Source organism: Pleurodeles waltl, chromosome 11 (assembly GCF_031143425.1).
Source record: "Pleurodeles waltl isolate 20211129_DDA chromosome 11, aPleWal1.hap1.20221129, whole genome shotgun sequence".
NCBI lineage: Eukaryota > Metazoa > Chordata > Amphibia > Caudata > Salamandridae > Pleurodeles > Pleurodeles waltl.
Window position 1 is genome coordinate 32,717,379 of NC_090450.1, and position 25,462 is coordinate 32,742,840.

The window sequence follows — 25,462 nt, forward strand, 5'->3', positions numbered from 1 at the left end:
CCTCTACTAGACTAGTTGAGGGATTATCTGAAAATGAGACCTTGTTTTTGTCACTTCATTTCATCAGGGCACACATGCATTCACTAAACAAAACAATCCCCTACAATTATAACTTTTATGCACTGCAGCAGGCATTTTATTTGCTTTCTCCAATTAGTCCACGTTATTGTCAGCTATCATTGAAAGAAGGCTTCCTCCTACTGAGAACAACATATTCGGCTATTCCCTGCAAGAAAGTGAAACACTCTTACAAAGTGCCACATAGTGTGTGTTTTCATTCTATAAATAACAATAATTTTTAATGATATGCCTAACAGTGTTTGCCATAATCGTTTACTTTATTTAGCGTTTTATTAAAATATAAGGTTACTAATAACAGTCGTATATATAGTTTCTACCCGCTATAGATTTGATAAAAATCTACTATACAGTCTGTCCTGATATTCATATGGTGCCCAGTCATTCTTCATTTACAGAAAAACTGGATAAGACAAAAACCATTCATGTGCACACAAAAACCATCAAGCAAAGCCAATTGGTCTTGGTTTAATGTGCTAATGAATGCAGCAGACACACAATAAAGCCTGGAGGGAACAGAGAGGGCTATAGCTGTAAAGTAGGCCCTCATGTAGTTCAATGTAAGCACAGAGTGGATACACCTAAATAGCCAGTAGCATTAGGTTACAGATGAATATTGCACTGGGCTGAGTCAACAGTGACTGACAGTCCAAGTCAATGGCTGAGAAAGGCTGGCCAAAGAAAGCCAAGAATTAAAAGAGGCAGACACAAGGCCCATCCAATATTATTGTCAGTAATAAAATTGTTTGACAGCTGCACTGACAAAAACAAATAATGTAAACTCACATGCAGCCATCTTAAAAAAAATTATGTTTGAAATAATTTAATTGAATGTTATGATATACTGAGTGATAATACAAAAAAGACCCCCAAAAAGGTGCAGATTGAAATTGCATAACATTAATAATATGACGGAAGTACCTGTATTTGTAAACACTGCTATGTGCTGCAATACATCAAATTTCAAAAAGAAATATATACATATATATATATATGACTAAAGAAGAGCTACTAAGTTACCATTTTGAATCTCTTAAATCGAGATCTAGTTTTAAAACAGCTTATGAAAACTATTTATAAATGCAATGCTATGTAATCATCAATCAGTTTCCGAAAGGAGTGATAATTAGATAAATTAGGAATAACACCACGTCTAGTAAAAATGATCCATGTCCGCCATGAGTGAACTGATAATGTTGAAGCATCTTTCCAACTATTAGTAATTAATTTTAAAATAGCAGATATAAGAAAGTCTAGCAATTTATTTAAATCAGACTTTTTTGTTGAAAGTGAGATAGATTTACAAATCAACATTTCATAAGGAAGATTATCTGACATTTTAAATATTTTAGTAATGATATACCAAACTTCTTTCCAAAACTTAAACATGGCCTTGCATTCATAAGAGAACCAGAAGTAAGATTGCAATGCCAGCAATTAGGGGAAGTTGAAAGATTTGCATTAAACACCTGTAAACAGTTAAATAGTATAAAAGAGTTAGGGGCTCATTCCAAATTTGATGGTCTTTTGCTTAGACCGCCGAAGTCGCGGGTGCCAGAGGACCACCATATTCCTAGTACTGAAGGATTTCTGCCACAATTTGGGCAGAAATCCTCCAGTAGTTGTGCTAGCGGTCACTGGTGCAGAGCAGTTCCACCGCCGGCCCTGCCCCACCAAAAGGACTCCGCCAGCCGTATTTCGACCTGTAATAAGGCCTGGTGGTGTCCTGATGATAAGGCGAGGCTGGTGGTGGGAGAGCCGGGTCCCATCCCCTCAGGGAGGAGCACGTCGTCGGACGAGGTAAGTGTCCTCCCTAAGGTCAGGGGTGTGGGGTGTGTGAATGGCTGTGTGGGGTTATGTGTATGCATGTCATGAATGTGGCGGTGGGAGGGGAGTGTTTGTGCGTGCGTGTGTGATGGTGATGCGTGTGTGTCCGGGTGAATGTGAGGGTTTTGTGAGTGTGTGTGTCAGGGTGTGCGTTTCTGTGGGTGCGTGTGTGTATGTGGGGGGCGGAGTTAAGTACAGGGATCAGGGGCAGGGGAGTCACTACTGGGAGTGGGGGGGTGGGGGAGTCATCTACCAGCAACAGAAATTCAAATTCCTGTTGCCGGTACCTTTCTGCCAGCAATTTTGTGGCAGTGCTAGTGCCACGGAATCCCTTGCGGAAAGGGGACTCGGAAAACCAGTGGCAGTATTGGGTGGCCCGCTGGGTCAGAGATGCTTGTCTCCAGCCAGGTGGTTCCAACTGCCCTGGCGGCAGGAATGGGGCAATGGCAGTTTGGCACAGTCCAAACCGCCACACTTGTTATATGGTAGTGTGCACCGCCACCCTGGTGGCGGTCAAAAGACCGTTGCCGGCATGGCGGTTCAGTTCCGGCCATCGTCGGAATGACCCCCTTATTTTAATCCAAAGAAACAGGAAGTCATCACAAGATATTACTTAACCATATTTTTTTCCATATATCTTGAGAATGAGAAAAGTTAAGCTCACTATTTCAAAATGTTGAAAGAAAGTTAATATTATCTCATGTAACATTGTTCCATTTTCAATATTATTTAGAACCAGCATGTGGAGATGCAGCTACTGTTTGAATATAAATTTGTAGATCAAAGATGTCATTTAGCGGTAAGTTATTAGAAAATGAATCAAGAATAGTATTACATAAAAGTTCATATTTGAAACTTTCTGAAGCAGGAAGTTGAAATTGTTGTTGTAATTCATTAAAGGATAAACAGAAATGATTATGACATATGTCTTTTAAGTATATAATACCAGCCATCATCCAAGATTTCCCAAATATTTCTGTGCGAACAAGTTTGATTAAAGGGTTATACAATAGTGACATACTGGAGGTGAGTGAAATCGTGGACTGAAAAAGAGAATTTAAGGGCCAGATGTATCAACCCATTATGCATTTGCAAATGGTGTGAATCGGTAAATGTGACCATTTGTGAATGCAAAATAGCCTTTCCAGATGTATGAAAGGCATAAGAAGTCCAATTTTTGAGAATCACAATTGTTTGCGATTTCCTAAAATTGTGACTCCAAATAGAGAATCACAATCTGTTATTCCCTCAATAGGAAATCACAAATAGGTAATTCCTTTCAGCGATTCCCTAAGTACATGTAGCAAGCATTTCCTTAATGCAAAATGAGCAATTAGGAAATGCTACTACCATCAACTCTAAGTCAATGGTAACCATGTGCAATCTTTAAAAATGCACCAAAAAAGCATTTTTTAAAGAGCCATGTAGCGCACACATGTCCCCAGGGCATGTGTGAGCTTTACATGTTTACATCCTTTGTTTTGGGGAGTATAAAGGGAGGCTTTAGGCCCCTAGGTACCCTTGGTTTTTCATTATCTAATTTGCAGTTTCCTATCAGGAAATCACAAATCAGGAAATGCAAAACCATTCGCACCTACGGACGCCATAGGAACAAGTGGAGTCCCATTTCCTAATAGCGATATTCTAATTGCTATTGTGACTCTGTAGGAATCGCTATTAGGGAATCACCATTTTCTTACATACCATTTTGCATTTCCCAAAAAGAGATTTCTTGAAATTCACTATTTAGAAATTGCAAAGTGGAACTTTGATACATCTGGCCATAAGTCTTGCAACATTAGTTTAGTGAACTTGAGAATGGTAGATGATTTGAGAAAGATGTTGGAGTTGTATATGGTTAGCAGCCCTGTTAAAAGGGAAGGGTGATACCAATTTTTTTCCTATAAGAAGCCATTACGGTGATTCATTAGAGTCTGTAAGACTAAACCAAACAGACCCTTCTTTTAAAATGAACGCTTTATGGTATTTCATAAAATCAGGTAAATCAAAACCACCATTAATGTTCAGAACTTTACATTTTTTTAAACTAATACAAGGGATTTTGTTCTTCCAAATAAAATTAGAAATGAATTCATCTATAGATTTATAGAACTTAAAAGAAAGCCAAGTCGCAATCATTGAAAGAAGGTAAAAGATTTTAGGAGCAAGAACCATTTTTATAGCATCAGTTTTGCCCAGTAAGATAAATGTAATGAGGACTACTGAAGAAGTGTATCTTTAATATGTTTAATGGTGTCATCACAATTGAATGTGATTGATTGTTTAATAGAGTTAGAAAAAAGAATACCAAGATATTTAAATTTGGATTTTTGCATATCATATTTTTGTTAGGAAGCATATCTGTGGTACTTTGAATATTTAGAGGGAAAAAATATGTTTGATAGTGTTTAAAGTCTAGCCTGAAACCTGAGAGTATGTTTGAATTAGATTTAACAGAGGAGGAATAGAAGATTACGGTTTGCTAATATAGAGCAACACATCATCAGGAAATGCTGAAGTTTTAATAGCAAAATCTTTGATACACAGCCCTTCAATTTCATTGTAATTTCTAATAGCAGAGAGGAGGGGTTCAATAGCCAGGATAAAAAGTAATGGGGAATAGGGACATCCCGGTCTGGTGCCTCTCTAAAGATCAAATTTCAAGAAATTTGGCCATTAATAAAGAGTCGGGCATAAGGACCTGAATATAATGCTGAAACCATGTGAATAACTGAACAGCCAAAATTAAATACCAGTAAAGTACGAAATAAATACAACCAATGGACCTCATCAAAAGCTTTTTCAGCATCTAGTGTGAGGACTCCAGAAGGATAAGAAAATGATGGACTAGCTTGATTTATATGGAATAATAACCTAGTATTGTTCACACAGTATCTACGTTTCATAAATCTAGCTTGATGAACATGAATAATATTGTCCGAAATAGAAGATAGTTTAGTTTCTAACATTTTTGCATAAATCTTACAAACCTGATTGATTAAAGATATTGGACAATAGTTTGTTTCTTTAGTAGGAACTTTATTGGGTATTGGGAAAACAATAACTAATTCTTTAGTGAAAGATCCAGAGGTTGCTCCAGTCTTCCGAAACTGAGTAATTATTTTAAATAGATGCAGCAGAAGAAATATTCTAAAATTCAGCTGGGATACCATTGGGTCTGGGGGATTTATATAATTTAAGTGATTTAATGACTGAAACAATCTCTTCAAGGGAAATCAGTAAATCCAGTACTTTTAAATCATGAAGAAATTTTAGGTAAACCATCAAAACGGTATCAATGCTAAGAAGATCCATGGAAGGAGGGTTGCTGTATAATGTTGAACAATCCAAAAACTCATTAACAATTTATTTGTGTGTGACAGCAATTTTCCAATTAGAGCCGTGAATTACATTAATTTGATTTTTAATTATTGTGTATGAAGATCATTTTCTAAAAGCCTACCTCATCTATTAGCATTGAAACAGAATTTAACTTTGTTATTAGGAATCTGAATTCCAGCCCTATATTTAAGTGGGAACTTAATTCATAACAAGATATAGAGGTGTTCATACTTAGCAATTTTCTGGTCTAGTTCTTTAAGTTTAGAATTAAGTACTGATTATCATGAGCCATAGTAGATATGAATGTCACCTCTGATATATGCTTTGAATGCATACCAATGATTTATAACTGAGGTAGAATCTTCTTTATTAAAAGTAAAATAGTCATGTATAACAGATAATAGTTTTGGTTTATCTTTTTTCATTCAAGGCAATATTAACATTCATACACCATCTATGTTGTGATTGCTCAGTAGAGTCAAGTTGTAAAACAAAAGAAATAAGCGCAAGATCCAAAATATCAATATTATGAATAAAAGGGTCAGAGGCAAAATTAAATAATTGATGGAATATTATAAAATAATCTAGTTGGGAGTACCAATAATGAGGATTCAAGAAAAAGGTCAGATTCTTACCTGTATCGTGTTACAGGTGCCAAATATCAACTAGTTTAATAGACTTAAAAAATATTTAAGAGGTTAAAAATCTTTAGGAGGGTGATTTTTAGTTAAAGATGTTTAGTCCAACAAAGGATCACAAATTAGATGAAAATCTCCTCCAATAATGAGTGGAACATTGCCTAATTTGAGTACTTCTGATGTAAAGAAGGATCAACATTGTGGATCATCTTTTGTCAGGCCATAAACATTAATTAAAAGTAAAACATTATTATCAGCTTTAATTTTGACTATAAGATAACAACCTTCTGCATCAGAATATTTATTTAGTATTTGAATATGAAGTTTTTGGGCAACCAAAATAGCAACTCCATTTTTTATTAAACTCAGGTGAAGAATTAATATTACCTGACCATTTCCTATTCATATATTGTAAAATTGTAACATCTATATGAGTCTCTTGGAGTAAAGAAATATCTGATTTATGTCTAGCCAAAAAAACAGTTCACTTGTTTTACAGGGTGTCTTAAACCTATTAGATTAAAAGAAACAATTTTAATTGTATTAGCGTTAGCCATATTGATAAAAGAGAGATATCAGTATAAAATGGAAGAGGAAAGTCTAAAAAGTAGGTCAAATAATGTATAAAACAAAGATAAAAAGGAAATACATACACAAAAATAGATAAGACAACACAAATTGACAGAGTCACAAACATGCTTGCACATTATGGCCAGCAGAGACAATGCCCTAATGATGAAAATCATAAAATAGGCAAGCTAAGTGAAGATATTACAAAAACGTAACATTCAAGCATCATTCTCATTAACATCCATGAACAGAAATGCATGTAGATCTTCAGGACGCTGACATGACTTGGAAAAACTATCTTGCCCAATTCTTATAGTGGATGGATTGAAGAGGATATATGTATATCCAGAGATCTCCTATCAAAGTGCTGTAAATTCTTTGTGAATATTAATAGTTTCCTTTGCAAAGTCTTGATGTATAAAAATGTTATTGCCATTAACAAATAAAGGTGGAATCTCTCTTGCCGCCTTCCTTATCATTACCAAATGATACTAACACAATATTTTAAAAATCCTTTATGGCCTCATTACGACATTAGTGGTCGGACCATCCGACTGCCAATGCTGTGATGAGGTCGCCACTGTCATACTGGTGATACCCCCGCACCCCAATTACAATGTTTCCGCTGGGCTGAAAGGCAGGAATATTGTAATAGAGCATTCCCGCCAGTCAGTCCGGTGGGAACAGTGCTACGATATAGGGCTTGGCTCTCTTAAGGAAGCCAAGCCCTGTACTATACTACAGAGAGGGCTGACCAGCACCCTCGTAATGCACACTGTCTACAAATCAGACATTGTGCATTTTGATGGTGCTGGGCAGGGGGGGCCCAGCCATGCCATGGGCATGGGCAGTGCAGGGGCCTCCCTGTGGCCCCCATCACACCCTTACTGCCAAACTTTCCATAGCAATCAGACCGCCATAGAAAGGCTGGCGGTGAGGGGAGTTGTAATCAGCCAGGCGGCGCTGAGTACAACTCAGACTGCAGTCATGCTGTCAAGAACCACGTTCCCGGCAGAGATAATGGTCCCTGCCGGTCTCACCACCAAGGTTGTAATGTAGTGTTCGGACCACCAGAGTTGCAACTGCCTGACCATCACTGGAGTGTGGCAATGAGCACTTAACATGGTTTGGTGTGGCTTGGATTACAGTGGGTAGGAATTCTTTGTGCCTTATCAATTTCAAAAATTTCTGTGAATTTTAAGTGAAGAAGACCAGGTAGTAAGTTTTGCAGTTAAAGTCTACAGTTATTGCTTCAACATCCTTTGGCGAGTTAAAAGTGTGGAAATTATACTGCCTGTTGCAGTAATAGATTTAGGGCCTGATTCTAACTTTGGAGGACGGTGTTAAACCGTCCCAAAAGTGGCGGATATACCACCTACCGTATTACGAGTTCCATAGGATATAATGGACTCGTAATACGGTAGGTGGTATATCCGCCACTTTTGGGACGGTTTAACACCGTCCTCCAAAGTTAGAATCAGGCCCTTAGTCTTGGAATAACCTTTGCAGTGATGAGTACAATACTATCAATTTTTTATTTATTATCTTGAATTTTTATTGAGTTATCAAAATCTTTCATTGAAAGACTTGCATATCCTTACAAATATTGTTAATTTCTGTTGCAATGTTATCTGTGCGTTGCACGTATAGCTTGCAATTGTTCCAATAAAGTTAATAATGATGGCTCATTAGTATCCACCATTTTTTACTTGACCGGGGGAGGAGAGGTAGTTTGTTTGCGTTTGTTGGTCATAACATGTATATTCTTTCCTTCCATAGTAATAAAGTATTGAATGTTAGGCAAGAAATTAAGGCAACATTTTAAACTCTATTTTCGTCTGTTGAAATTGGAGTAGATTTCCTTAGAAAACGTCTTTAGATCTAGCAGTGTGTTACACATTTGATGCTGTGTTTCTTGTGATGCTTTAAAGACCCACCTCTTTTCTCCATCACAGTAAGAGCCAGGAGTCCTTCCATTCGGCATTCAGACTAGCAAAAGGGTGCCGTGTATGGGTTACAGCTGGGCTCTACAAATGGTTTAGTATAGTATGTTCCATGTGTTTTGCAGAGGAATTGGTGTTGACAGAGTGTTGAAGTTCGTCCAGAAGGGGCGTTATGTTGAGTAGATAATTCCTATCCTTGGACATTCTTTAATAAACGCACTCCATGTTATATTTTCTTGTTGAACAATCTTTATTTAATACTTGCCTTGTGCCAAGTATGACCATAATGGGCAGCCGGTCTTCAGACCTATATGAGAACTGTCACATAAACTGTACTTCTTTTGTGTCATTTTGAGAAAACAATGTGTTTGGTTCGCTCTAGATAAATAGTCTGGGTTGAATTATATGAGCAAGAAGAATGGATCACAGGGGCAAAAGAATAGAATTTTTGGAAAGAATGAGGTTCTTACCCTTCCAGAGAAGGTGCCTGGAGCACCGATGGTGAGATCAATGGCTTTCAACAGCTGCTGGAAGATGGGGTCCTCGACATGGAATCGACGGCCAAAAACTACACAAGAAATCACATTGCAGACAGTGTGGACGAGGCACCGTGAGGGGTCAATGGGATTTCCTGATTAGGAAAGAGAAATGAGTCATATTAAAAAGAGAAGTGGGTAATGCAAACCTGAACCATGGCCCAAACTGCAGGTCAGATATTAAAAGGCAAAGTGAATAGGCATCTTGAATTCAATGGGAGAGAACAAATTCACTGATTACCATCTATAATGAACTGATATGCAGTGCTCAGCACCTTGGCTTACATACTTATTTATGATATTAGCTTAGACAAGAGGACTTAAATGAGTATGCCTGCCACATGAGCGCTCAACACCAACACAAGGTAAAGGGCTTTTCATAAAAAATGCAAGTAAAGGGTTTGCATATTTAATTGACTACATCAATAAGAAGGGAATCATATCTTCCTGAAATCACTAATACTATCCAATAATGCTCCACCTAAATCTGTCTCCAAAACTTGAGCTGTCTGCTATTCTCTATGACATAAGAGAATTTATTTTAATGTCTTCACCTCTTTATTTATTCTTCGTGCTTTGCCTCTGTTTTGTGTTGAGTTTAACCCTTTGCCTGCCAAGGACGTAATGGTTACGTCCGGTGTAACCATTACGTCCTAGTAGAGGCCCGGAGGGGGCAGAAGCACTACACACCAGGGATTTTTGTATTTTTTTATTTAAATTGATAAGGGGAGCGACCCTTTAGGCAAGGGTTGCTCCTCAGGGAGCAATTTGTTTATTAGGCCTTTTCTGCCCTCCCGGGGGCAAAATGGCCTATATCAATTAGGCCGATCTGCCCCCGCAGAAGCCACTAGACACCAGGGATTTTTTTTTGTTTACATTGACCAGGGGGGCAATCCCTTAGGCAAGGGTCGCTCCCCTGGGGGGAATTGTTTTTAGGCTATTTCTGCCCACTTGACACCAGGGATTTTTTGTGACAATTTAAAAAAGGGGAGCAACCCCTTAGGCAAGGGTCGCTCCCCTAGGGGCCAAATTTATTTTAGCCCATTTCTGCTATTTTAATTAGGCCGATCTGCCCCCAAGGTAGGCAGAAAGCAGTAGGCACCAGGGATTTTAAAAAAAAGTGTTTTACAGATTGGGAGCGACCCCTTAGGCGAGTGTTGCTCCCCTGGCGGTACAAATTTATTTTAGACCATTTCTGCCCCCTTGGGGGGCAGATCGGCCTATTTTTAGAAGGCTCATCTGCCCCACGGGGGCAGAAATTCCACCAGACACCAGGGAATATTTTTTTTCAAAAAAAGATGGTGGGGGTATGGCCATACCCCCACCCCCAATAAATGGGGTTAAAGTTGTTCTGCCCATTGGTGGGCAGATGGGGCAATTACCCCCGATCCACCCCCCAGGGGGGCAGAAAGCCTACTTGATGCCAGGGAATTAAAAAAAATAGTGGGGTTGTGACTACCAACCAGTATGGGCATGGTTATGTTCCCAAACTAAAGGGGGTAACAGTCTTTCAGCTCTCCCCCCACACACTAAAAGATCTTATCCCAACACCAAGCAAGAGGACATTTGATTATTTTGGTTTTACATCTGGGCCATGAGAACTTGTCTAACTCTCAAAGTCGTCCCACTTGGAATGATGAGGGCTGCACTTTTTGGACTTTGGGACGCTGCCATGTCACACATTTTCCCCATATTTTTGTGATGGAGCCTTCCGAAATCTGCAGGAATCCACAAAATTCCTACCACCTAGCATTGTCGCATCTATACTGATAAAAATTCTGCCCCACTTGCCTAAAAACATTTTTTTTCTAAACTGCCCTTTTGGTCCCGCCTTGGTTCCCCCTCATTTTTTAAGTGTTTTTGGCTCTTCCCTGTCACAGGCACTTGGCCCACCTACACAAGTGAGATATCCTTTTTATCAGAAGACTGAGGGGAACGTTGGGTGGTAGGAATTTTATGCTGCTGCAGTGATCCTACACAGAAATGTGGGAAAAATGAGATTTTTTTTAGCTAAATTTGAGGTTTGCTGAGGTAAGAAAACACTGGAGGATCCACGCCAGTCACACCTCCCTGGACTCCCTCGGGTGTCTAGTTTTCAGAAATGTCTGGGTTTGGTAGGTTTCCCTAGATGGCTGCTGAGCCCAGGACCAAAAATGCAGGTGTCCGTCCCCCCTGCCCCATCACCCCCACAAAAACAGGTAGTTTTGTATTTGATAATTTTGATGTGTCCATGTAGTGTTTTGGGGGCATTTCCTGTCGTGGGAGAGTACCACAAGTTAACCCATCCTGGGTTCTCCTAGGTGTCTAGTTTTCAGAAATGTCCAGGTTTGCTAAGTTTTTCTAGGTGCCGGATGAGCTAGAGGCCAAAATCCACAGCTAGGCACTTTGCAAAAAAATAGGTCTATTTTCTTTGGAAAAATGTGATGTGTCCATGCTGTGTTTTGGGGAATTTCCTGTCACGGGGACTTGGCCTACCCTCACAAGTGAGGTAACATTTTTATCGGGAGACTTAGGGGAATGCTGGGTGGAAGGAAATTTGTGGCTCCTCTCAGATTCAAGAACTTTCTATCACCGAAATGTGAGGAAAAAGTGTTTTTTTGCCAAGTGTTAAGGTTTGCAAAGGATACTGGGTAAGAGAACCTGGTGAGAGCCCAACAAGTCACCCCATCCTGGATTCCCTTAGGTGTCTAGTTTTCACAAATGCACAGGTTTGGTAGGTTTACCTAGGTGCCGGCTTAGCTAGAGACCAAAATCCACAGCTAGGCACTTTCCAAAAAACACGTCAGATTTCAATGTAAAAATGTGATGTGTCCATGTTGTGTTTCCTGTTGCGGGCATTAGGGCTACTGTTATAATGTGTTGTGCCTTTATGAATAGAACCTTTGAGTGTTGTGATGGGAACAGGGACATTCTACCTCAGATGGTTGTAAGGAGCTGGCTGAGGTAGAGGTCAAATCTATTTCCTGAGCTTAATAAACCTTATATGTACTAATATCAGCGTCAGTACGTCCTTCACAACATAATTTTGGCGACGAGGATGGGGCCAGCTTCTATCGTGAAGGAGCGGTGTGACCTTTACCACGAGGAAATTCGTGTTGGGCAACTGGCAAGCGGTGAAGACTGTGTAAACGCAATAAGGCCAGGGAGTTCACAGGATCTGATGCTGCTGACTGACAAAGATCAAGAGGGATGTGCTGCCGACTGAAGGTGAATGCTGCTAAACTGCAGTCATGGTAACAGCGACAGAGACAGTGACATAGTGGTTCTTAGCATACTATGCACTGGATGCTGTTTTGGATTGCGGCTCAAAGTGGATATTTCACGGTAATTCAAAGTTTATCACAGCGCGAGCCTTTGAATTTGAATTGCTTTCAGTTACAGGCGCGTGTAGCGCAAACGTAAACACGGGTAGAATTCGATCGCAGGGTCAACGCGCGTAGCACAAAGTAAGCAGCTCATTACCTTTCAACTCTGTTGAGGGATCTGTTCTGCTATTGGAGCTTTGTGCTAGAATAAGGAACAGTTTCCGGGTACACCGTCATTGATTAGAGGAAAAGGCCTAAAGCAAACTGGGACTGGCTGTCATCAGACATACCGGAACTAATATTCAGAAGAGGAAACGCTTTTGTGTCCACGCTTGTTGTTTGTTTCTTTTCAGTGCACTACAGGAGCGGGCAGGATACAGTGGCCATCATCAGACATACAGGAACTGATGCTGAGACGATAAAAATGATGAAAAAGCTTTTGTGTGCACGCTGAAGTCTGAGAAGTAAATTGTTTTGTTTTTGTGTACTGCAGGAGAGAACAGGATACAGTGGTTTGGTGGGACAGTGAGCTGTTTTTCATCTAGGAAACATTGTGTTGTATTCACATAGTAGGGTTGCAGTTGGGGGGGAACATATTTGTGTTTTTTTTGTTGTTGTTTCTCTTTTCAGGATTCTAATATTTTATTGCACAAACCGTTGACACCATGGATTTACATGCCATTGCACCACCACCTCCATTCTTATCTCAACCAGGTGAGCCGTCAACGGAGTGGGAGGAATGGATGGACATATTTGATAATTATCTGGAGGCGGTTGATGGTCATAATTGTTCTCATGGTCGGAAAAAAGCAATTTTACTGAATGCTTTGGGAAAGGAAGGGCAACATATTTTTAAGTACCTACCTGCATTACCCATTCAGGAAGGCCAACCTGATGTAGATGTTTATACCGAAGCTCGGAAGAAATTGGAAATTTGATTTGCAAAGGGTCGGAATATAGTAATAAGGCATCATAAATTCTGTACCCAGCCACAATGGTCAGGAGAGTCAATTGATGATTTTGTTACTAGACTGAGAGAATTATCGTTAAAATGTCAGTTTGGTTCTATGACTGAGGAGATGATACATGACCAGCTAATTGTACAGTGCAGCAGTCGCAAAATTCAAGAGAGATTGTGGGCTGTGAAGAATCCTACTCTAAGAGATGCCATTGAGATTGCTAAAATAATAGAGGAATCTGAATACTGTATGAGGGAGATGGATAAGAGGGAAGAAAAAAATAGTGTGACGGTTGTTGATTGGCATGCAGATAGAGAGAGTGTTATTAGTAAATGTGGGACAAGTGTGAACAAAGGGAGCAAAAGTGATCAGTATGTGAGGGTAACCAATAGGATGTGTAACAACTGTGGCAGCTATAATCATAGTACGGAAGCGAGAAACTGCTTCGCAAGAGGAAAAGACTGTAGAAAGTGTGGTCAGAAAGGACATTTTGCAAGGATTTGTCGGGGTATAGCAAAAACAAAAGTGGCAGTGTTGGCAGAAGAATCAAATTATTTTTTATGTGCAGGTAGAGTGTTGATGGTAGGGCATCAGGTGAACAGAAGACAAAGACCAACAGCTGAATTTATCATAAGGGGGAAAGGGATTGATCTTATGGTTGATTCCGGGTCTTTGTATACTATCATACCAAAAGAATTGTTTACGACCAACTGGCCAGATGTCAGGTTATTGCCAAAAGATATCAACCCGGGTGGCTGCAAGGGTGAGGAAATTGAAATAATAGGTTACATGGTTGCTGACATCAATTTTGGAAAAAGGAAGGTAAAGGGAAAAGTATATGTTGCAGAGGCAGGTCCACCGATTCTGGGGTGGGTCCATCAATATGATCTACATATTGTAATAAATCCATGTGCTCAAAATCCTGTTATGGTAGTACAGGAAGTGACGACAGAGGATATTATTAGAAGTGCAGATAAGGTGTTTCATGATGAGATGGGAGAGCTCAAGGGTTCCTCGCACAAAATCAAGTTTAAACAAGGGACGATAACAATTCACCACAGAGTTAGAAGGATACCAATTATGGTTAGAGAGGAGGTCAACAAATTGTTGTAAGAGATGTTGAAGAGTGGTGTAATCGAACCGATAGAGACCTCATATTGGATATCTCCAGTAGTTATTACTCATAAGGCTGATAACAAGTTGAGATTTTGTGTGGACTTAAAAAGTCTTAATCAATGTGTTGTCGCGGACAGATTTCCACTCCCCAACATAAATGAGCTCTTGACTTTGCTGAGGGGTGGGAAATGTTTTACGAAGTTGGATTTGAAACCTGCATATCACCAAATCAAGTTACATGAGGATTCCAAACCTCTAACAGCGTTTATAATCATGGAGGGTATGTTTCAATTTACCAGAATGCCTTTTGGGGTAGGTTCTGCTGCCGATGTTTTCCAGAGAGTAATGACAGATGTCTTACGGGACTTAAAAATGTAATTTATTTCCAGGATGATATTTTGCTTTTTGGAGACACAGTGGAGAACCAAAATTTAATTTTGAAACAGGTGTTGGACAGGATTTCAAACGCTGGGTTGACATTGAGGAAAGAGAAATGTGTGTTTTTAGCCAGAGAGATTGAATATCTTGGTCATACTCTGTCAGCGGAAGGTATCAAACCTAAGAAGAACTTGTTAGATGCCATTAAGCTGGCTCAACCACCTCAGGACAAGGATCAACTGAGATCCTTTTTAGGACTAATTGAATATTATTCAAAATTCTTGAAGAACTTTGCCTCTAAAACGGAGAATCCCAGAGCATTGTTGAAGAAAGGGGTAAGATTCTTGTGGCCCAGTATACAACAAAGGTGTTTTGAGGATATTAAGGAGGAAGTGTGTGATGCTGGCATATTAACCTCTTTTGATACAGGAAGGAGATCTGTGATTACTGTGGATGCGAGTGCAAGTGGCATAGGAGCAGTGCTCGCGCAAATTCATTCAACTGGGGAGAAAACAGTTGCATTTGCTTTGCTTTCCTTGACAAATACTGAGCGCAATTATTCAGTCATTGAGAGAGAAGCTTTGGCTGCTCCATGGGGTATGGAGTACTTTAGAGTTTACATATGGGGTACTCAGGTGACGTTGCGTTCTGACCACAAACCTTTGATGAAGATATTGTCTTCCGGTGGGGCTGACAAGGGTTCAGCAAGACTAGCTCGGTTAGCGGCAAAGTTGCAAGAATATAATTATGTTTTGGAATACATACCGGGTTGGAAGAATGTTCAGGCAGACTGCCTATCACGCCTACCTTTAGATTGGAAGTCAGTTGACAAAGAGGCTGTATTAAGGTATGAGAGTGAAGGAGCAGTTGCAAGTGTTGGTGATGTGGTTCACTGGACGTTGGGGGCTGTGAGTAAAGAAGAGTGGGAAGATGCCATGTCACATGACGAAGTGTTGAAAGGGGTATAAAAGATGATCTTGGAAGGAGGAAGGAGAGAGAGTATGTTACCTGTAACTCTTAGGACATTTGGGAAGGTTTTGGATGAATTGTCTATTTTGGGTGATAAGGTTTTGGTACAGGGAGAGGTTGATACCACGGTGAGTATCAGGAAAAAGTTATTTGAAATTGCTCATGAAGGCCATCTAGGACAGACTATGGGGGTCATTCTGACCCTGGCGGCCGGTGGCCGCCAGGGCCACCGACCACCGGAGCACCGCCAACAGGCTGGCGGTGCTCCCGAGGGCATTCTGACCGCGGCGGTTCAGCCGCGGTCAGAAAGGGTAAACCGGCGGTCTCCCGCCGGTTTACCACTGCCCTTCAGAATCCTCCATGGCTGCGGAGCGCGCTCCGCAGCCATGGGGATTCTGACACCCCCTACCGCCATCCTGTTCCTGGCGGGAGACAGGATGGCGGTAGGGGGTGCCGCGGGGCCCCTGGGGGCCCCTGCAGTGCCCATGCCCATGGCATGGGCACTGCAGGGGCCCCCGTAAGAGGGCCCCGCAAAGTATTTCAGTGTCTGCTAAGCAGACACTGAAATACGCGACGGGTGCAACTGCACCCGTCGCACCCCTGCAACTACGCCGGCTCAATTCTGAGCCGGCGTCCTCGTTGCAGGGGCATTTCCTCTGGGCCGGCGGGCGCTCTTTTGGAGAGCGCCCGCCGGCCCAGAGGAAATGTCTGAATGGCCGCCGCGGTCTTTTGACCGCGGTGCGGTCATTCAGCGGCGGTACCTTGGCGGACGGCCTCCGCCGTCCGCCAAGGTCAAAATGACCCCCTATGTCTAAGAAACATCTTAGAGCTGAGTTTTGGTGGCCAGGAATGGACGATGGCGTAGTAAACTGGGTGGAAAGGTGTTCCGAGTGCATTGAAAGTGAGAAAAGGTTGAAGGTGGGAAAGCAAACGTTGTGTGGGACTATACGGGATCCAGGTAGAGCATGGCACACAGTCTGTGGTGACTTTATTGGTCCAATTGCAGGTGTGAATTACAATCAGAGATTTGCTTTTGTCTTCGTTGATGTCAATACCAAGTGGTTGGTTGTGAAGTTTATGGCGGAAGCGACGACTGCATCCACAATAAAGATCCTGTCTGAAATCTTTTGTGAGGAGGGATATCCAGTCTGTCTCGTCACTGACAATGGTACTCAACTTACGTCGCATCGGATGAGACAATGTTTAAGCGAGTGTGGAGTGAAACATTCATGCACTTCTCTTTACAATCCCCAGGGGGATGGTGCTGTCGAGAGAGCTAACAGAATGATTAAGGGAGCCATTCAACTGGCTTTGGCAAATAGGCTATGTGTGAGAAAAGTTGTGAGTGATTTAGTGTGGGCGTGTCGGACTACGGAGAACAACACACTGTTGGCTTCACCTTTTGAGTTGATGCGTGGTTGAAAGCCTAGTACTAAGTTGACACCGTTTTGGGTGAAAGCTTTGGTGGAAGGAAATGGGAGGGAACAGGAATGTCAAGTGGAGATAGGGAAACACAATAATAAGATTGTGCCTGGTGATTGGGTAAAAGTAAAGTCTGGACGAAATACTGGAGGGTTACATAAGTTTAGAGTAAGAAGTTGGTAAATGGCACGTTGTATTAAAAAATGGCAAAAGATGGAACTTTAGAAGGATAGCCAGATTTGGTACACAGGGCTCTAAGTCAGGTTTACAGAAGGATGGATATAATGAGTTTGTGATGATTGAGGATGAAGGGGTGGTCTCAGACTTTCAGAGTTCTGACAAAGATGTAGTGCCAGCTTCTCAAACATCTGAGGTTGAGCTCGCTCAACCCATTCCTGGTGTTACTCAAAGTTAGGATGAAGGTGTGGTTTCAGCCTCTCAGAGTCCTAGAAAGGAGGTAGTGTCAGCCTCTCATACGTCTGAGGTTGAGACCGCTCGACCCATTTCAGCCTCTCATATGTCTGAGGTTGAGACCACTTGACCCATTTCAAGGGCTACTCAAGGTCTGGATGATGGTTGCTTTTCAGCAAGGGGGCAGAGACAAAGATTTCCTCCCTTGTATCTATGTGATTACAAGGGATAGTTATGTTTAAAAAAAAACCTATGTGAAATTCTAATCTAACTTTGGTTATATTTATTGTAATGTGTTGTGCCTGTATGATTAGAACCTTTGAGTGCCCGTATATTATAGTATAAGAGCAGGAGGATATGTTATAATGTGTTGTGCCTTTATGAATAGAACCTTTGAGTATTGTTATGGGAACAGGGCCGTTCTAACTCAGATGGTTGTAAGGAGCTGGCTGAGGTAGAGGTCACATCTATTTCCTGAGCTTAATAAACCTCATATGTACTAATATCAGCGTCAGTAAGTCCCTCACAACAGCTACCAACACAAGTGAGGTACCATTTTTATTGGGAGACTTGGGGGGACGACACAGAATAGCAGAACAACTGTTATTGCCCCTTGTCTTTCTCTACATTTCCTTCCAAATGTAAGACGCTGTATACAAAATAATCAAATGTCCTCGTGTTGCTGTGTTGGGATAAGATCTTTTAGTGTGTGAGGGGAGAGCTGAAAGACTGTTGGTAGCCACCACCCCACTATTTTTTTTAATTCCCTGGCATCAAGTAGGCTTTATGCCCCCCTGCTCCCCCCCCCCCCCCAGGGAGTGGATCGGGGGTAATTGCCCCATCTGCCCACCAGTGGGCAGAACAACTTTGTATAAAAAAGACATCCATTTGAGGAATGCCCTGTAATTCACATGCTGGTATGGAGACCCCGGAATTCAGAGATGTGCAAATAACCATTGCTTCTCAACACCTTATCTTGTGCCCATTTTGGAATATACAAAGGTTTTCTTGATACCTATTTTTCACTCTTTATATTTCACCAAATGAATTGCTGTATACCCAGTACACAATGAAAACCCATTGCTTCTGTATTAGCTCTGGGTACCTAGAGTTCTTGATGAACCTACAAGTCCTATATATTCAGACAATCAGAAGAGTTCAGCAGATGTAAGAGCATATTGCTTTAAAAAATCTGACATCGCAGGAAACAGTTACAGAGTAAAACGTGGAGAAAAATAGCTGGGTTTTTTCACCTCAATTTCAATATTTTTTTATTTCAGCTGTTATTTTCTGTTGGAAAACCTTGGAGGATCTACACAAATGACCCCTTGCTGAATTCAGAATTGTGTCTACTTTTTAAAAATGTTTAGCTGTCCGGGATCCAGCATTGGTTTCACACCCATTTCTGTCACTAACTGGAGGGAGGCTAAAATCACAAATTTTTTTAAAAATGGGGTATGTCCCAGTAAAATGCCAAAATTGTGTTGAAAAATGTGGTTTTCTGATTCAAGTCTGCCTGTTCCTGAAAGCTGGAGAGACAGTGATTTTAGCACAGCAAACCCTTTGTAAATGCCTTTTTTCAAGAACAAAACAGAAGCCTTCTTCTGCAGCCCTTTTTCCCATTTTTGTTGTATCTTGGCAAATTTCTTGGGTCTCCTCCATGGGAACCCACAAACTCTTGGTACTGCTAGAATCCCTAGGATGTTGGAAAAAAGGACTCAAATTTGGCGTGGGTAGCTTATGTGGACAAAAAGCTATGAGGGCCTAAGTGCGAACTGCCCCAAATAGCCAAAAAAAGGCCTGCCACCTGACGGGGAAAAGGCCTGGCAGCGAAGGGGTTAATTAATGGCAAGCATGACGAGTTCAGCTTTCACAAGTTTCCTGAAGTGCATATAGATGGGTTCAGATCTCAGATTCAGGCTCAAAACATCCCAGAGTTTAGGTCCTTGTGTGTCCAATGACTTTCCACCTTGTTTTAACCTCTTTAATGGCCGTTTGTTGATCTGAAGAGTGGACATGGGGTAAAGGGTTCCTGTAGGATTTTGGTGAAGTGCCAATTTCTATAGTTATATTGGGCATTTGCATTAGACAGGACATTAGACCCTGTGTTTTATTTTAGCATCAATGGAGAATTGTTTCAGTGCTCAGGGCAGGTATGATGTTGTTCTACTTAAGAAATGTGAGGCCTGGTTGTGAAGCCTTGCAATGAGATTTTTGAAAGGCCAGAGTTGGCAATGCTACATTAGTCTAGATGTACTAGGTTTAATGAGGGCTCGTGTGCTCAGACTAATAATGCTTTCAACTGCTAGACTATGTGGTGGATATGGAGGAGTGAGGGATTTTCTAATAGGAAGAGAGTTGCATATTTACAACCTTTGCCACATAGTTGATCAGTGAAGCAAAAGAGTGGTGATAGACTCTGCATTTCTGGTGACTGAGTTCTCTAGATTTGAATAAGTATGTGTAGACTATGCTCACCTTACGTATGGATATAGAACGTGGTTACGCCTCTTGCAGGTCTTGCTTTTTGCACATAATCTGCACTTTACAATCAAGCATGAGATTTTGCATGAGCGTGGGGTGAGTTCTTATGTCAGCGGGGGTCTTTCATTGATTTTAGTTGTTCATTTGCACTGTCGCCACTTCTTGGGCTGCTGTCTCTCGGTCCCCTTGTGCCAATACACCGTTTTCCCAGAAGCCATTTTCCACCCTCTCTGCCATAATAGAGCCGCCATTTTTGGTGACTGCACTCCAGTGTTGTCAAACAAGTATGTGCAGACTGTCCCATCCTATTGAGGGATGGCTGAGGCGCATTTGCACCTGCTGCAAGACTTGCTTTTGCACATTATTTGCACTTTACTACCAAGCATGAGTAATTAAAAGATTGGAGGGTGACTTCTTACAATAGCACAGATTTTTTATTTGATTTTAGTTGTTCGTCTGCTTGTGCAGAGACACCGTTTTCCTGGCAGCCATTTTCCACTCTATGTGCCATAATAGAGCCACCACTTTTGGGGAGTTTACACTCTAACGTTGTCAAACAATTAAGTGCAGACAGTCCCTGCCTTAGACAAGCCCTTCTGCACCAGCCCACACTGTGAATGTAGGCTGGACCCAGCCTAGCATGCTGGCCTTTCCGATCCCCAGGACCATGATGTGTGTAGTTGTGATCTTACTTTTTCCTTAAGGAACTCCTCAGTGAGTTTTATCATACCTTTCGGCCCTAATGACTCATGCCTCCGAATTCATCCTCCCCTAAAATTACATCGAGACCACCTCTTCCAGTCTGACACAATCACACACAATTCATCAGTGTACTAATCAGTCATTTGGTTATACAGGTAGATATTAGTTAATTGCATTTATCTCCACTTGCTTTCTTATGATGAGGGTCTTATGGAGAGCCATACAGTTCATCCCTAAAGCCATCATGCTGTTACTGATTCAGTCCCAGATTATTAGCAAACTCGACTATGGACTATTTCAATGCACTATGGGGGTCATTCTGACCCCGGCGGGCGGCGGGAGCCGTCCGCCTCGAGGGAACCGCCGAATGACCGCACCGCGGTCAAAAGTCCGCGGCGGCCATTCTGGCTTTCCCGCTGGGCCGGCGGGCCGGCGGGCAACCACCAGAAGGCCGCCCGCCGGCCCAGCAGGAAACCCCCTTCAACAATGAAGCCGGCTCCGAATGGAGCCGGCGGAGTTGTAGGGGTGCGACGGGTGCAGGGGCACCCGTCGCAATTTTCAGTGTCTGCTTTTCAGACACTGAAAATCTTTATGGGGCCCTGTTAGGGGGCCCCTGCACTGCCCATGCCAGTGGCATGGGCAGTGCAGGGGCCCCCAGGGGCCCCACGACACCCGTTCCCGCCATCCTGTTCCTGGCGGTAAAAACCGCCAGGAACAGGATGGCGGGAAGGGGGTCGGAATCCCCATGGCGGCGCTGCAAGCAGCGGCGCCATGGAGGATTCCTTGGGCCAGGGGTAAACCGGCGGGAAACCGCCGGTTCCCCTTTTCTGACCGCGGCTTTACCGCCGCGGTCAGAATGGCCCAGGAAGCACCGCCAGCCTGTTGGCAGTGCTTCCGCGGTCCCCGGCCCTGGCGGTCATGGACCGCCAGGGTCGGAATGACCCCCTATATGTTGATCTCCCCTCCTTTTTGTTTCACAAGCTTCAGTTTATCCAAAATGCTGCAGTCAGGTTGGTACTTGACATCCCTAAACATGCCAGAATTTCAGCAGTTTTTCAGTCTTAGCTGCCTTTTGATTCACATCAGATGTAGTTTTAAAGCACTCTGGGCATGATTTAGGAAACGTTAGCGCCGCCTTGGTGTCATTTTTTGATGCAAAATCAACGTAAACTTACTAAATATAATTATATTTTGTAAGTTTGCGCTGAATTTGCGTCAAAAAAGGTGGCGCTAACTTTTCATAAACTAAGCCCCTTGTTTCTGTCATACGGCTATCTATTCACCTTCAAAATATTAGTTAAATGTGTCAGATGTTCACCACACACTTGCCCCCAGATTGTTTTATTCTTCAAACTCTCATCTGGTCAATCCCAGGTTCGAAAGATCACAACTAGGAAGAGGTTCCTTCTCAATGATCACCGCTCATGAATGGTATTCCCTCCCTTATGCTATTCTTGCTGAGCCAAATCTCTGATTTTGTAAACTCCTAAAATCTAATCTCTTCCATCAAAAACTTCAGATTCACCACACTCGTATTCTCCACCTACTTTAATTTTTACTTATTCTTCCTTTCTTACACAGCACCATGAAACCTACAGGTATTTGCGTGATTCAGAAAATCAAATCAAATCAGAGTTAAAATAAATTCTAAGGTTCCTTACTTTAGATGAGGTGGTTGTCATTCCTTCAAGGCTTCAAGGCCTGTTAAACAAGTAGGTAATTGGATTCAGTGACTCTGGTTACTAGGATCTCGGTCTGGGTGCCATTCTTACAAGTAGCTTTCATTAATCCAATGGAACGCAGGTCCAAGTAATAGAATTATCTGATTAGATGTGGATTTTGTGTCATCAGTGTGCATTTGGAAGATTACAGTAATGCTCAAGGAGTTGAGCCAGGGGAGTATGTATGTGCTAAAGATAAGTTATGAGAGGAATGGTGATTGGAGAATGCCAAAAGGCACAGGGTATATGAATGATTCAAGTGATCTGATCATCTTTCTTTGGCTGTAAGTGGTGAGCTGCTCAAATAAGATTGTATGGTCTGCAGGTATGTAGGCAACAGACTGGAAAAGGGTTTTAGATGACACAGATATATTTTAAGCTCACTATGGGCCTGATTACAACTTTGGAGGAGGTGTTAATCCGTCCCAAATGTGACAGATATACCACCAGCCGTATTACGAGTTCCATAGGATATAATGGACTCGTAATACGGCTGGTGGTATATCCGTCACTTTACCGTCACTTTTGGGACGGATTAACACCTCCTCCAAAGTTGTAATCAGGCCCTATGTGTCAGAAGCGGGTTGGAGGGTGAACGAGCATAAAGGGGCTTCAGGTCCCCAAAGATGGTGTTAGAAGTTAATTGCCACTGGGGTCCTTTCTACTATGGCTCTGCAAACTGGGTCAAGTACACTCCTTTTCTCATTTACCCTCAAAATAGCAAGGATGAGCAGTCTAAGGCATCTCAGGGAGATAGAGTCAGGGTAGAGACTCAGCAGCCATTAATCACACATTAGATACAATAATTTAATGCACAGTTCACTGCCTACTTTCCTAGAAAAATTTAAGTCTTTTAATCACAACAGAAATGTATATGGTACACCTGGAGTAAGCAGCTCTGCAGGGATGGAAAGAGCATCCTTTAGAGAATGGACACATGGACGTAATCACGATAAAAGCTTGTGTGCAGGCTCATTATGCTGCAGCAGAACAGCTTCCTAGCATTCTGTGACCAGTAGGCCAGTCTGCAGCAAATGAATCTTCAACACTTGTGGGAATAGCAATGTTCCATAAAGTGCCCCCCCCCATCTCTGTTAGCCAAAGATTACAGTCAATGTCCCCCAGGCGTATGGAATTCCCCGATGTGGTGTGCACCTGGGATTATCAAGTGTAGTTGTGGTGGTGGGCAGGACATGGGGGTCTTTCATGCTTACTGGGGCTCATGTGAGCAACCTCACCACCTTCTCTCCACAGTCAGCCCTCAGGCTCCACAAAGCTACCTCCACAGCAGGCTGCTGCTGCATGTGCACTGGTGCAGTCCCTGAGGAGCAAGAAAGGTATACTCAGCACAGGACGTCTGTGTCTTTCTCCATGGCAGTCTCTGGATCTGGCAGTCTTCACTTCGCAGTTGACACTGGAAAGTCAGACTGGTAAGTAGTGTCATCTGAGGCTTCAGGCAAGGTCATTCATTGGCGGGTAAGAAAGGTATGGATGAAAGTCAAACATGATAGAAAAGCAGGTCTAAAGTTCTGACATCTACAATGGATCCATGTGTCTAGCAGCCACTCTTTATGCGCTTAAATAACCTCAGTCTTCCTAGCGCTATCATTCTGCACCTTTCTCTCTGGTGAGTGTCTCCAGCAGGTGCTGTGCTTCGTCTTGGATCCGGTGCTCCAGACCTTTCTTCCCAAGTCCCAAGTTTCGGAAGGTCATTAGATCAAAACGTCTCTGCTGCTGCCAGGTGTGCCCAGATGTAAGGATGACTCCTGAATCAAACAGAAAGGAACAGCCATCCCAAATGATCACTTCAATAAAACACAAATACACAGTGCTCTGTCAAAGCTTGCTTAGAGAAGGAACCAGCAGAAAGCATTTTAGATGTTAAAGAGCTAAAACCTAGACACCTTAAGGGTTTAAGCTGTTTGGGTCAAACCTTTCATGGGGAAACATACATGTAATTGTTCTACATTCATGTTGACTCGTAATTCATTGCTGTGTGACCTACGTCACACAATTTGCACTTTATGCTTCTAACAATACTATACATCATCTAGTATGTGGATAAATATGACATTGATCTTAGCTCTAGTGACCTTAGTAAGTAAGTAAAAGACTTATAGAGCGCGTAAATGCCTGAAGGCATCTTGGCGCTAGCATCTGATGATTAGCCCAATGTAAACACCTCGCGAGAAAGATGTTGTGCGAAGAGCCAAGTTTTCAGCTGTTTCCTAAATTGTCGTAAATCAGGTGGGTGTGAGAAAGTATCCTCTTTATAGCATGTTTACCCTCATTTTGGCCTGTTTGTCAGTGTTTGTAAGTGTGTTTTAACTGTGTCCCTGTGATCCTGCTAGCCAGGACCCCAGTGCTCATAGTTTGTGGCCTCCTTGTCAGTCTGTTTCACTGTTTTTTTCGTATGCTTAACTGTGTCATTGGAGTCTTGCTAACCAGAACTCCAGTGCTTATGCTTTCTCTGGTTCCAGATTTGTACTTACATACTGGTAACCCAGTCTTTCACTCCAAATTGGCATACTGGACCCCTCTTATAAGTCCCTAGTATATGGTACATAGGTACTCAGGGCATTTGGGTTCCAGGGGATCCTTATGGGTTGCAGCATTTCTTTTGCTACCGATAGGAGCCCATACAAAGGCTTCTACAGGACTGCCATTGCAGCCTGTGTAAAATAGTGCATGCACTTTTTCACAGCCATTTTCACTGCACCAGGTCACTTATAAGTCACCTATATGTCAGGCCTACAGACCCTGAAGGCTGGGTGCAAAGTACCTGTGTGTGAGGGCATCCCTACACTAGCAGAGGTGCCCCCACGTACGAGAACACAATTTTAAGTGTGCACTGTACATAGGTCAATACCTATGCACAGCTTCACAATGGTAACTCCGAATATGGCCATGTAAGGTGTCTAACAACTGGGAATAATACCCCAATACTGATTCCAGTATTGGTTGCACAATCCAATGCACTCTGGGGGCTCCACAGTGGACCCCCAGTACTGCCAAACCAGCCTTCTGAGGTTTTCACTGCAGCCACAGCTGCTGCCATCTC

General features: G+C 42.2%; 1 protein-coding gene across 2 annotated transcripts in view; it reads right to left on the minus strand.

The window, feature by feature from the left end:
* Positions 1 to 25,462, minus strand: part of LOC138266549 (cytochrome P450 2J2-like) — an 87,669-nt gene that overhangs the window by 18,367 nt on the left and 43,840 nt on the right. Inside the window, exons 3-4 of one of the 2 annotated variants that reach the window (XM_069215402.1) lie at positions 24,018 to 24,167; positions 8,869 to 9,029 (exon numbers count right to left, since the gene is read on the minus strand). In XM_069215402.1, coding sequence (XP_069071503.1) covers positions 8,869 to 9,029; positions 24,018 to 24,167 — 311 coding nt within the window. The remainder of the gene's footprint in view (positions 1 to 8,868; positions 9,030 to 24,017; positions 24,168 to 25,462) is intronic. The other variant, XM_069215403.1, reaches the window with a different exon arrangement.